The sequence below is a fragment of the Chelonoidis abingdonii genome, chromosome 8 (genome assembly GCF_003597395.2).
Source record: "Chelonoidis abingdonii isolate Lonesome George chromosome 8, CheloAbing_2.0, whole genome shotgun sequence".
Classification (NCBI taxonomy): Eukaryota; Metazoa; Chordata; order Testudines; family Testudinidae; genus Chelonoidis; species Chelonoidis abingdonii.
In genome coordinates, this window is record NC_133776.1 from 33,064,778 (window position 1) to 33,078,467 (window position 13,690).

The window sequence follows — 13,690 nt, forward strand, 5'->3', positions numbered from 1 at the left end:
TGACATGACCCTGTGCGCCAGAGGCAAGGTCACAATGCCCAGAGCAGGGAGCTGAGTCTAGCCAGCCCTATAGAGCAGGAGCGACTGGTGAGGGGTGAGCGCAGGTGGGTTCATTCTGTAACTCTCCAACCTCTGGTGGCAAGATTTTTTGTTGTTTTAATTTTCTGACTCCTCCCCTTTCAAAACCTTGGTCACATTAATGGAGGTGAGCCCAAAGGAGGTCACACCATGAAAAAATTGGGAACCATTGTCTTAGGCTATGTGGTAGTCTCCAATGATAAGTGAGAGAAGCTCTTTTGCCAATAATATATAGATGCTAGAAAAGGTACTGTTGGGAACAATTCATCATTGTCAGACAGAAACTGGATAACTTAATATACTCATTCTCATCTAACTTCTGTGACAGAATTCCCTGCATATATTTGAAAGATCTTACTTTTAGAACAGAAATAGAGAAGCAATGAATGATTCTGGTGTTTCGCTAGTCAAAAATGGTGGGGGGGGAGAGAAGTCAGATCCTGTTTGTAGATGAAACACTTGGTTATGTTAGTTTTAAATAAACTATAATTTCCTCTATTAGGAATATCCTCAAAGATCTTTTAGACAGACAAGGTGTGTGAGGTAATATCTTTTATTGGAACAATTCTGTTGGTGAGAGAGAGAAGCTTTCGAGATCCACTGAGATTTCTGAAGAAGCCTGTCTTTTTTACCAAGAGGTGTTATCAATAAAAGATATTACTTAACCCACCTTGTCTCTCTAATATCCTGGAACCAATACAGCTACAACAACACTGCATACAAGGATCCTTTTGTGCTGTCTTGTCACCAAATCAGGGAGGTGGACCACAACCAGACACACATGATTTGATACCTCTCTCCTTTGTACCTTGTATAATCACTTTACAGCTGTGCATAGTGGATATAAAGCACTACTGATTGGCTGTGATACGCTTTTATACCCACTTTGCACAGAGGTAAATAATAAGTTTTCTGTCATAAAAACAAAACCTGTCTTATTTTAAATCCTCTTCCAAGAAAGATAACTTTTTTTTCCATTTTTGTTGCAGGATGTTACTTTTTTCTTGCCAGAATGGGAGGATGGACACTTTTATCTTGCTAAATACTACGATAAACTGATGCCTATGGTAACTGACAACAAGATGGAGAAGCAGGGAGATCTGATTAGATATATAGTTCATCATTTTGGAAGGTTAGATGATATAGTATCTTTGCTTTGGTCTCTTAGAAAGATAATTATATTGATAACATAATTAAACCAATTCATTTTCCAAAAATTGTTCTTGTTTTTGAATGCTAAAATTTATGTTTCTGTCTGACTTCAAATTTTTCTGCAATAATTCTTAAGAAGAAGCATGGAATTGTAGAAAAATTATTTTATTCCAGATCTGTATTAATTATATATTGTATTAATTTTGTTAGTTAAAGGGAAATTAATTGTTAGATTCTTGGGTTTTCTTCTATTTAAAATGAGCTGGTGTTTGCTGTCTCAAAATGAAATGAGACAAGGCTAGCTGTTACTAAGTTGATGATGATCTTTGTGCTTTTGAATGGAGCAAGTTTCTAAGAGATAGATGCAGATAATTCCTGTGGATGTCAGTTAGTGAGCATTATATGTTACAGTAACAGACATTACAAAAGCCTAAAATAGACATATAAACATCAGAATAGATATGTAAAAGCAGCAGAGAATCCTGTGGCACCTTATAGACTAACAGACATATTGGAGCATGAGCTTTTGTGGGTGAACACCTGCTTCGTCAGGTGCATCTGAAAAGCTCATGCTCCAATACGTCTGTTAGTCTATAAGGTGCCACAGGATTCTCTGCTGCTTTTACAGATCCAGACTAACACGGCTACCCCTCTGATACTTGACAGAATAGATATGTACATCACTTTAAAGCTCTACGTTTGTTTGCACATTCTTAAATATATGGTATAAAAGGCTGAATCTTAATTATAGGTGTGGATATGTAATTGCAGGTCTTTACAGTATGGAAACCAATTCATCTATCAGTCAATGCCAAGAATGTTATCTCTGTGGCTTGACTTTGGAGCAAAAGCATATGAATGTGAAAAAGGTAGAACTTTTTAGTACTGTTTTTCTGGTATGTTACATTTTCATAAAAGGATATAGAAAGAGCTGTGAAACCTGTATAAAATTCCGTTGTTTTGGCTTGTATGCCATGTATTTTGAAATGCAGCCAAAATGACCCAATCCATTATATGTACTAAAACAAGAAAGTGCCTGAGGTTATATGCACAAAGTATATAACTGGTGAACTTTTAAACTCTTTTGCAAAAATTTGCATAATTTAAAGCAAAAAAAGTTTTATACATTACCAGATGTCACCTGAAAGCATTTTACATGTGATTATAACCCCCCTTAGAATTGAATTAATAATTGTAAACATTTGTTAAGCATGCAACATTAATTTCAAATTAAAGTTGCCAAAAGTAAGGAAACAGAGAAAAATAAATATGTTGCATGTACCCTTTCACCAACATCAAGCCAGTTCACTGTGAAAACATTTGCAGTAAAGTGTTCAATTTTTTCACCTTTGCAGGACTCAGTAGCTTAAGGAGTTTTATTCAAACTTAAAACCAAACCAAAGCAAAATCTTTTCTTTTGGGCAGTGTCCAAGCATGCAACATTTCTGTCGAAAAGTCTTCCTTTGGAAATTTCACAGCAGGCATGGAGTGAGACACAAAAGGGGCTGTTCTGGCATATGCCGGCTGATTATGGTCCCCCAGTGGCATGACATTTTTCAGAGTGCAATAGCATTCCAACCACAGCTCTTCCTATTCCTGATGTCTGCTGGGTGCTGTGGTGGGTGAGGTGATATAGGAACTGGTATGCTTGCTCCACACTTTCCAAGTGCTCTTTTTTCCTCCTCCTCTCCATCTTGCCCCAGATATACACACCAGAATCTCTGCCTGAAGAGAGCTGATGGCTTTCAGCCCCCGTGCACTATTCTGGGGAAGTAATCTAGCTTTGTGCATTAGCATTAATAGTGGCCTTACCTGTAGCATTTTTTACTATCAAGTAAGGAAACACTGTAATAAATTCCATGTTGGCAACCCAAGCTATGTAGCAAATATGCTATAAATCACTTATTCTTGCACATCCCCAGTAATGTATGCCATATAGAAAATATAATTGCACACAAGCCAGTTAATTTAGTTTGTTTTCAGGGACAAGAAATGGGGCTGAGAGAAGCAAATAATTTTTCAATTTAAAGGCTTGCTTATCCATGACAATGGGAGTTCCACAAGTAAAGCAAATGTAGAATTGTGCATTGAATTTGTGTATAATACTCAGAGAAACTTTAGGGTGAAGGATTTTTGTTTAAAAAAAAAACAACAAAAAATCATTAACAAATGAGCGTAGTTCTTTAGGCTTGTAGCTTGTTTTTTATAAACTTGCATTTTAGAGAAATATGACTATAAACTTACTGTATTGTGTTTTTCCAGTTGGTCGTCCTGATCGTGTACAGATGAGAAATGATTTAGCTAAAATAAATAAGGTGATTACAGATCACACAAATCATTTGGCTCCTTATCAGTTTTTGACAGCATTCTCTCAGTTAATCTCCCGAATCTGCCACTCTCATGAGGAAGTCTTTGTTGTTCTGATGGAGATTGTTGCCAAAGTGTTTCTAACCTACCCTCAACAAGCAATGTGGATGGTGACAGCTGTATCCAAGGTAATTTGATAAGGATGGCTGTATTTTAATAAAAGTTCATGCAAAATCTATCTACAAGAGAGACATTTGAATAACCTGTTTACTGTATGTTTAAACAAGGTATTTAAATGGGCAGCTACTGAGATATAAGAATGTGATATTCTGTCCCATTTTGCACACCACAAAGATTATAATTTCATTGTGTTCTAAATTCAGAGACTATAGCTTGAAAAATGTAGAGTTCAAGAATCTCAAGGCTTTTTTCTGTCATTTTAAGCAGTTTTGGTTTTTTTTGATACTTTTACTACCTGGTGTGAATATATGAAGTCTTGAGAAGCTGTGGCATTTTTAATGAAACTTAATACTGAATATCTTTGATTTGTGCTCTATTTTGTTAAACTATCTAACTTCAAATATCCTGCAAAAAATACAATTTTTCAATCACTTCAGGATTGTGTAATGGAGATTAAGTTTAGTAAATTTTAACTTTATCTTCTTTTGCAGTCCTCTTACCCAATGCGTGTGAACAGATGCAAGGAAATCCTAAACAAAGCTATTCTTATGAAGGCATCTTTAGGAAAATTTATTGGAGATGCAACACGCCTGACAGATAAACTACTAGAGCTATGCAACAAACCGGTACTTGTCCAAAAAACAAAAGAAACAACAAAACCAACCAAACATATAAAAACAAGACTTGCAGATCAGACATAGTAATTAATGTTACATAAAATGTTTTTAAATGTGTTATGCAAAATATTTTTCTGTAGCTTGCATCAGCTAATTAAAGTAAATAGGCTCTGAGTAATTCTCATAAATTGGGGTATCCTGTAAAATGTTCTGCTGACCTCTGAAATCTATTAGACAGGAGGAAATAAACATTTTGGAGCTAAAACTTAAATAGCGAACTAACATGATTGTTTTAAATATTTGTTTTCTAGGAAGGTTGCCTGTCAATTTTGTATAGAGAATTCTTTTCTAAATAAGCATCTTATTTATATTAACAATATTTTTCAATTATGAGCCATTTTTATGTTGCTTGTATGTTTCATTACTTATGGTCAGTGATTTTTTTCCCTCCATTAACTTTTTTAAAAGATTTTAGTTCAAAAGAGTAGGCTATCTCTAGGGTTAGTGGTGAACCTCTGAACTTGTTATCTGGGATAAAATTCAGCAACTGCATTTAATGAAACTACGTGGGAGAAGAACTAAAATGCAGGGACATTCTAACAGACTACATTTTAGCACAAATAGAAATCTTGAAACTTGATATGTTTTTTCAATGTTTGGTGAAAACTATTGCATAATTTGAAGAGAAAGATAGTGATATTATTTGAGGACTTACTCATTATTTTAAGCAAAATGTTTCTTGATTGATTTTTATTTATTTTAGGTTGATGGGAACAACTCAACATTAAGCATGAGTGTTCATTTCAAAACACTTAAAAAGCTAGTAGAAGACCAGACATTTAGTGAGATCCTCATTCCTTTACAGTCTGTAATGATACCCACTCTTCCATCGATTCCTGGCACACATTCTAACCATGACCCTTTTCCTGGACACTGGGCCTACATTGCGGGCTTTGATGATACGGTAAACTTCTTCTCTGCTCATAGTTTAGATGTCATTTTAATAAATTACAGCGAAGTTCACTTTTCTGCTTAGTTAGCTAGAAGTGAGGTGTGGAGAATGATGAGAGGTTTCTTAATAATTATATTTACTGCTCAAATAAGAGTGCATACTAATTAAAAGGAGCACTGAAGAGCAGCTTGATGGGTAGCTTTTTGGTACTACAAGCTGAAAGAAGGGCACTTGTACTGAGATCAAGTTTTGGCTAGGGTCAAATGAGTTGTAAACTAGCTAAAATAGGAAGTGCTAGCACGAATGTGGCTGTTAAGATTCCCAAGACTTTGCTGAAGAATAACCACAAGATTTAATGATTACTTCCATTTTTCCTTTAGGTGGAAATCCTTGCATCTCTTCAAAAACCAAAAAAGATTACTTTAAAAGGTTCAGATGGAAAAGCCTACATTATGATGTGTAAGCCAAAAGATGACCTAAGAAAAGATTGCCGACTCATGGAGTTTAATTCCTTGATTAATAAGGTTTGAAGATAATTTTGCAAATTTTCCTCTATGCTTGTTGACTAGAAAAATGATGAAGTAATCAACTAATAAAAGTATTTGACTCCCTACATCCTTTAAAAATAAATCTTTATGGGAAAAAATATTACTTCAATTAGTGCCCAATCCTACAAAGTCTTGAATGCATTCAACTCCCACTGATTTCTGTGGGAATTGAGGATGCTCACAGAATTGGGACTTTGTTCAAGAAAAAAATAGTCTATGTAAAATTTGGAGGAGTTACTTGTTATCTTTCTGCCCTTACCTTACCTTTACCCTGTCTACTGATAATTGTTTCCCCCTAACCTCATTACACCTCCCTCTGACTGAGGATTTCTTCATTGCTAGGCAATGATGGGTAGATAAACAGTGGTTATGGCAAAACTTTAACAACTATGGAAAGAGACTATTTTTATCCTAATCAGGTTGTATTTTTCACTAGTTCACCTAATGTTAATATACTATATTTTCAGTAGGTCAGTGCTGGTAGTGGCTCTGGAATACTAACCTACTAACTCACCCAGACGTTCCTTTAAAGGGTTTATTCAGCCAGTGATCTTTATTGTAAAATCTTTTTTTTTTGAGGGCAAGTAGGGAAGAGATGTAAGAATTCTATTTACTTTTGATTTACTGCAAATGTGGAATTTCAGAATTTAAAACCCTAGATTATGGTGGGGGAAAGTTAGATGTAGACATAAGGCCATATTGGGTCGGACTGGTGGTCCATCTAACCCAGTGCCAGATACTTCTGAGGGAATGAACAGAAAAGAGCAATTTTGAATGATTCACCCCCTGTTGTCAGGCCCAGATTCTGGCAGTCAGATGTTTAGGGACATCCAGAACATGGAGTTTCATCCTTGACCATCTTGGCTAATAGCCATTGATGGACCTATCCTCCATGCACTTATCTAATTCTCTTTTGAATCCAGTTATACTTTAGCTTTCACAACATTCCCTGACAATGAGTTCCACATGTTGACCATGTTGTGAAAGTACTACCTTTTGTTTGTTTTAATTTTAATTTTTGTTTGCCTGTTAATTTAATCGAGTGACCCCTAATTCTTGTGTTATATGAAAAGATAAATTTCCTATTTGCTTTTTCCAGACCATTGACAATTTTATAGACCTCTTATCACATCCCCCCCTTAGTTGTCTAAGCTGAACAGTCCCGGTCTTTTTAAGTTTCAGAGTGGTAGCTGTGTTAGTCTGTATCAGCAAAAAGAATGAGGAGTACTTGTGACACCTTATAGACTTAACAAATTTATTTAAGCATAAGCTTTCTGTTCTGTATGCCTAATCATTTTTGTTGCTTTTCTCTGGACTTTTTTCCAATCATAATGTATCTTTTTTTTATTTTAAATGGAGTGACCAAAACTGCATGCGGTATTCAAGGTGTGGACATACCATGGATCTATATAGTGATGTTATGATTCTGTCTCTTTTATTATCTATCCCTTTCCTAATAGTTCCTGACATTTTGTTAGCTTTTTGACTACTGCTGCACATTGAACAGCTATTTTCAAAGATCTGTCCATGATGACTCCAAGATATCTTCCTTGAGTGGTAACAGCTAATGTAGACCCCATCATTTTGTATGTATAGTTAGGATTATGTTTACTGATGTGCATTAATTATCACTTATCAGCATTGAATTTTGTTGCCCCGTTAACCACTTTTGTGAGATCGCTCTGAAACTCTTTGTGTTCTTGGATTTAACTATCTTGAGTAATTTAATACTGTATAGTCTGCATATTTTGCCATTTCAGTGTTCACCCTGTTTTCCAGAACATTTCTGACTATGTTGAACAGCTGTCATCCCAGTACAGATTGCTGAGAGACCCCAGTGTTTACCACTCTCCATTCTGAAAACTGACTATTTATTCCTACCCTTTGTTTACTATCTTTTAACCAGTCACTGATCCATGAGAGGACTTTCCCTCTTCTCCTAATGACTGCTCAGGACTAGTCTACAATGGCAACATTAAATGGCTTGTGTAGTAGCAGCAGAGTGCTGGGAGAGAGTTCTCCCAGCGTCCTAAAAAAACCCACCTCCACGAGGGGTGTAGCTACCAGCGCTGGTGCACTGTTTACGCTGGTACTTTACGGGGCTGAAACTTGCTGCACTTGGAGGGGTGTTTTTTCACACCCCTGAGTGAGAAAGTTGCAGCGCTGTAAAGTGCTAATGTAGACAAGCCAAGGTTGGCTGAAGAGCCATTGGTGAGGGATATTGTCAGAGGTTTTCTTAAAATCCATGTTCACTACATCAGTTGGATCACCCTGTTTCACATGTTTGTTGACACCCTCAAAGAATTCTAATAGATTGGTGAAGCATGATTTTCCTTTACAAAGAGAGACTCTTCCCCCAACAGATCATGTTTGTTTCTGATAATTCTGTTTTTTACTATAGTTTCAACCAGTTTGCCTGGTACTGAAGTTAGGCTTTATTGACCTGTAATTGCAAGGTTTGCCTCTGGAGCCTTTTTAAAAAAAATCATATTACCTTAGCTATCCTCCAGTCATCTGGTACAGAGGCTGATTTTAAGGGGTAGGTTACATACCATAGTTACTAGTTCTGCGATAGTTTCTTCTGAACTCTTAGGTGAATGTGGTCCTAGTGACTTATTATTGTTTAGTTTATCAGTTTGTCCTAAAAGGTCCTCTGTTGACACCTCAATCCTCAGATTTGTCAGCTATAGAGAATGGCTTAGGTATGGAAATCTTCCTGGCATCTTCTGCAATGAGGACCAATGCAAAGAATTAATTTAGCTACACTGCAATGGCCTTGTCATCCTTAGGTGCACCTTTAGCACCTCAGCTGCCCACTAGCCCCACTGACTGATTGGCCAGCTTCCTGCTTCTGATGTACTTAAAATTTTTCTCTTCAAATTCTGTCTTGGCCTGCCTCCTAATACTTTTACACTTGACTTTCCAGGATTATGTTCTTTTCTATTTTCCTCAGTAGGATTTGATTCTCATTTTTTAAAGAATACCTTTTTGCCTCTAACCACCTTTTTTAATCTCCTGGTTAGCCATGGTGGCATTTTTTGTCATCTTACTGTTTTTTGGGGGGTTTATTTATTTAGGGTATGCATTTAGTTTGAGCCTCTGTGGTGGTGGTTTTAAATATTCTACATGCTGTTTGCAGGCATTTCACCCTTGTTACTATTACTTTTTATTTCCATTTAACTAGCATCCTCATTTTTGTATAGTTCCCCTTTTTAAAGCTAAATGCTACTGTGGTAGTTTCTTTGGCGCCCTTCTCCCCCCCTCCTGCAGACGTTTAAATTTAATTACATTATGGACACTATCACTGATCAGTTCAACTGTTACCTCCTGGACCCAATCCTGTGCTCCACTTAGGACTAAATCAAGAATTGCCTTTCCTATTGTGAGTTCCAGGACAAGCTGCTCCAAGAACTAGGCATTTACGTTGTCCAGAAATTTTATCTCTGTATCCCTGAGGTGAGAGTCAATATGAGGATAGTTGAAATCATCTATTATTATTGCGTTTTCTGTTTTGGTAGCCTCTAATCTTCCAGAGCTTTTCACAGGCTCTGACACCATCTTGGTCAGGTGTTTGGTAGTATATACTGCTATACTCTTATTGTTCAAGCATGGAATTTCTATCCATTGAGATTCTGTGGTACAGTTTGATTCATTTAAGATTTTTACTTTATTTGACTCTACGCTTTCTTTCCCATATAGTGCCACTCCCCTACCAGCACAGGCAACTCTGTCATTACTATATATTTTGTATCCTGGTATTACCATGTCCCATTGATGATAATCCTAATTGCACCAAGTTTCTGTGATACCTATAATATCAATATCCTAATTTAATTCCAGGCACCCTAGTTCACCATCTTAGTGTTTAGACTTCTAGCATTTGTATATAGATACTTGTACATTTTGTTAATATTCAGTTGTTTGCCGCCTTGTGTTATGTTTAAATGGGACTCTTATGTTTGACTGTTCCTCACTAGCTCCTATGTGTACTTTACCAACTTCTTACCTATCCTTTTTACTAGGATATAGAGTTCCCCTTTTAATAAATTCATCCCTAAGGGATGTCTCCTCCCAAACCATATGCTTCTCCACACCTGTCAGCTTTACCCCAGCCTTTAGTTTAAAAAAATCTTCCTACAACCTTTTTAATTTTACATGCCAACGCTCTGGTTCCATTTTGATTGAGATGGACCCATCCTTCCTGTATGGGCTGCTCCTTTTCCAAAAGGGTCCCCAGTTCGTAGTAAATCTGAAACTCTTCTCCCTACCCCGTCATCTCATTAACACATTGAGACCCTGCAGTTCTGCTTGTCTTTCTGGCCTTGTGCATGGAAATGGAAGCATTGCAGAGAATGCTACCTTGGAGGTCTTGTGCTTTAATCTCTTATTAGCAGCCTAAATTTGGCCTCTGGGACCTCTCTCCTACCTTTTTCTATGTCATTGGTAACTAAATGTACCAGGACTATTGGCTCCTCCCTAGTATTGCACATAAGTCTGTCTAGTTGTCTTCAAGAGATCTACAACCTTAGTATGGCGCATGCAGTTTACCAGGTGGTTCTCCTGGTCATCAGAAACACAACTATCTGTATTTCTAATAATCAAATCCCCCATTATTATTACCTTGCTCTTCCTAATAACTGGGGTTCCCTCCCCAGCGGGACAAATTGGTTAAAGTTATCAATTTATTTTGATCTTGTGTTTTTGGTGATATTTGGTAATGTTATTTATTTTGTTTTATAAATAGTGCTTAAGAAAGGATGCCGAGTCACGTAGGAGAGAACTCCATATTCGAACCTATGCAGTTATTCCACTAAATGATGAATGTGGGATAATTGAATGGGTGAACAACACGTCTGGCTTAAGAAATATCCTGATCAAACTGTACAAGGAGAAGGGTAAAAAACTTGTATATAAAAATTCATGTGAAGGGGACAGACAAAGAGCAATGAAATCAGATAAAGTAGAGATATATATGTTGTTGCGGGGTTGATACACCTCATCACCCAGAGTGGCGCGGGTCAGAGGTGCATCACAGCCCCACTGTTGAGTTGGAAGGACTGTCCCACGTCTCAGGGCAGCGCAGCCCTTACTCTCAGGGCAGTGCGGCCTAGTGGCCAAAGTCTGTAATACAGCCTTAATCACAGAGCAACGGGGCTCAATGGCCAGAGTTAATACTTCAGCCCCTTGCTGTCAGGGCAGTGCAGCCTAGCGGTCAGAGTCCATACTACCGCCTTTACTATTGGATTAGTATTAATCACAATTAATTGCACTTATAACAATAGAATACCAATTGAAATGTATTAAATATTATTGGATGTTGTCTGCATTTTCAATATTGATTTCAGTTACAACACAGAATACAAAGTGCACAGTGCTCAGTTTATATTATTTTTATTACAAATATTTGCACTGTAAAAATAATAAAAGAAGGTGTATATTTCAAATTCACCTCATACAAGTACTGAAGTGCAATCTCTTTATTGTGAAAGTGTAACTTATAAATGCAGATTTTTTGTTGTTGTAACATAACTGCACTCAAAAACAAAACAATATAAAACTTTAGCATCTGCAGGTCCACTCAGTCCTACTTCTTATTCTGCCAATCGCTCAGACAAACAAGTTTGTTTATGTTGACGAGAGATACTGCTATCTTCTTCTTATTTACAATGTCACCTGAAAGTAAGAACAGGCATTTTCATGGCACTTTTGTAGCTGGCATTGCAAGGTATTTACATGCCAGATATGCTAAACGTTCATATGCCCCTTCATGCTTCGGCCACCATTCCAGAGGACAGACTTCCATGCTGATGATACTCATTAAAAAAAAAATGTGTCAATTAAATTTGTACTATACTCCTTTGTGGGGAGAATTGTGTGTCTCCTATTCTGTTTTACCCATACTCTGCATATATTTCATGTTATAGCAGTTTTGGATGATGACCCAGCACGTGTTCACTTTAAGAACACTTTCACAGCAGATTTGACAAAACGCAAAGAAGGTACTGATGTGAAATTTCTAAAAATAGCTACAGCAGTTGACCCAAGGTTTAAGAATCTGAAGTGCCGTCCAAAATCTGAGAGTGATGAGGTGTGGAGCATGCTTTTAGAAGTCTTAAAAGAGCAGCACTCTGATGCTACAGAACTCAGAACTCAGAAACTACAGAACCCAAACAACCAAAAAAGAAAATCAATCTTCTGGTGGTGGCATCTGACTCAGATGATGAAAATGAACATGCGTCAGTCCTCAGTGCTTTGGATCATCGTAGAGCAGAACCCATGATCAGCATGGAAGCATGTTCTCTGGAATGGTAATTGAAGCATGAAGGGACATACGAATCTTTAGCGCATCTGGCACGTAAATATCTTGCAACGCCAGCTACAACAGTGCCATGTGAACGCCTGTTCTCACTTTCAGATGACATAAAGAAGAAGCAGGCAGCATTATCTCCTGCAAATGGTAACCAACCTTGTTTGTCTGAGTATTGACTAACCAAGAAGCAGGACTAAGTGGACTTGTAAGCTCTAAAGTTTTACATTGTTTTATTTTTGAATGCAGTTTTTTTTTTTTTGTACAAAATTCTACTCTTGTAAATTCAACTTTCATGGTAAAGAGATTGCACTACAGTACTTGTATGAAGTGAATTGAAAAATACAATTTTTTTGTTTTTTATGGTGCAAATATTTGGAATAAAAAATAAATATAAAAATATAGTGAGCACTGTGAACTTTGTGTTCTGTGTTGTAACTGAAATTAATATATTTGAAAATGTAGTAAACATTCAAAAATATTTAAAATAAATGGTATTCTATTGTGTTTAAAAGCGCGATTAATCGCGATTAATTTTTTTAATCGCTTGACAGCCTTACTTTTTTTGTACTTCATCTGAGTCAACTACACAGTACTCACAATTTTCTGAGCTGCAGATGACAGTAGAGGCTTTGTCTTTCACATGTGTCAACTGGCATGTTTGATGGATCATAAGGATTTTATTGTGGAAGGGAATTTGTTTACTTCATGTAACCTGGCTCAGCCAAGATCTGAATTTGTAATGTGCTTGCACAGCTTCCTTTTTTCCTGAGTTGCCAATACTTTTTAAAATATTAATTTAATTAAAACAGTGAAACCTGTTCTAACTTTGGTATTTTAAGCTACACTTGATGAACTCTAAATAGTAGTTGGGGGGACACCTTATATAATAAGACTTGGTTTGCTACATCTGATTGAAATCTTTTACAGGAGTCTATATGACTGGAAAGGAGCTACGGCAACACATGCTTCCGAAGTCGGCACCTTTATCTGAAAAGCTGAAAATGTTCAAAGAAACTCTTCTGCCCCGACATCCTCCTATTTTTCATGAATGGTTTCTGAGAACATTCCCTGATCCTACTTTATGGTCAGTTGCTGTGATCATGTTAGCTTAATGACACTAGTTTATTTTCACAAAATGTAAATGAAGATAAAGCAGATAGAAAATGAAATATGTACTAAGCAAACTAAGACTGGAGCTTTTCACATAGAGCACAAAAGCTATTTAAAAGCTCTAAATTGTCTAAAAGGTTGTGCAAGGGCAAGTGATCCTAGGTTTTTACACTGGATCCTTATTTTCTGTAGGTACAGTAGCAGATCAGCCTATTGCCGTTCCACTGCAGTGATGTCAATGGTTGGTTACATACTGGGCTTGGGAGACCGCCATGGTGAAAATATTCTTTTTGATTCTTTGACTGGTGAATGTGTGCATGTGGACTTCAACTGTTTGTTCAATAAGGTAGGAAATGTCTTTCTTTCTGATCTTGCTTATTTTTTAAACACTTGTAAGTTCAAAATCCACAAATCTCTCCTGCTTTTTCAGTATTTC

The 13,690-nt window shown here is 36.8% G+C and overlaps 1 protein-coding gene across 6 annotated transcripts in view; it reads left to right on the plus strand.

The window, feature by feature from the left end:
* Positions 1-13,690, plus strand: part of ATR (ATR checkpoint kinase) — a 72,734-nt gene that overhangs the window by 49,489 nt on the left and 9,555 nt on the right. For 4 of the 6 annotated variants that reach the window (XM_032765625.2, XM_032765630.2, XM_032765629.2 and 1 more), the window contains 9 exons: positions 1,068-1,210; positions 2,002-2,099; positions 3,493-3,725; positions 4,209-4,343; positions 5,098-5,298; positions 5,667-5,810; positions 10,579-10,729; positions 13,072-13,228; positions 13,447-13,600. In XM_032765625.2, coding sequence (XP_032621516.1) covers positions 1,068-1,210; positions 2,002-2,099; positions 3,493-3,725; positions 4,209-4,343; positions 5,098-5,298; positions 5,667-5,810; positions 10,579-10,729; positions 13,072-13,228; positions 13,447-13,600 — 1,416 coding nt within the window. Of the gene's footprint in view, positions 1-1,067; positions 1,211-2,001; positions 2,100-3,492; positions 3,726-4,208; positions 4,344-5,097; positions 5,299-5,666; positions 5,811-10,578; positions 10,730-13,071; positions 13,229-13,446; positions 13,601-13,690 lie in introns of those variants that run through there. The other 2 variants (XM_032765626.2, XM_075068489.1) reach the window with 2 other exon arrangements.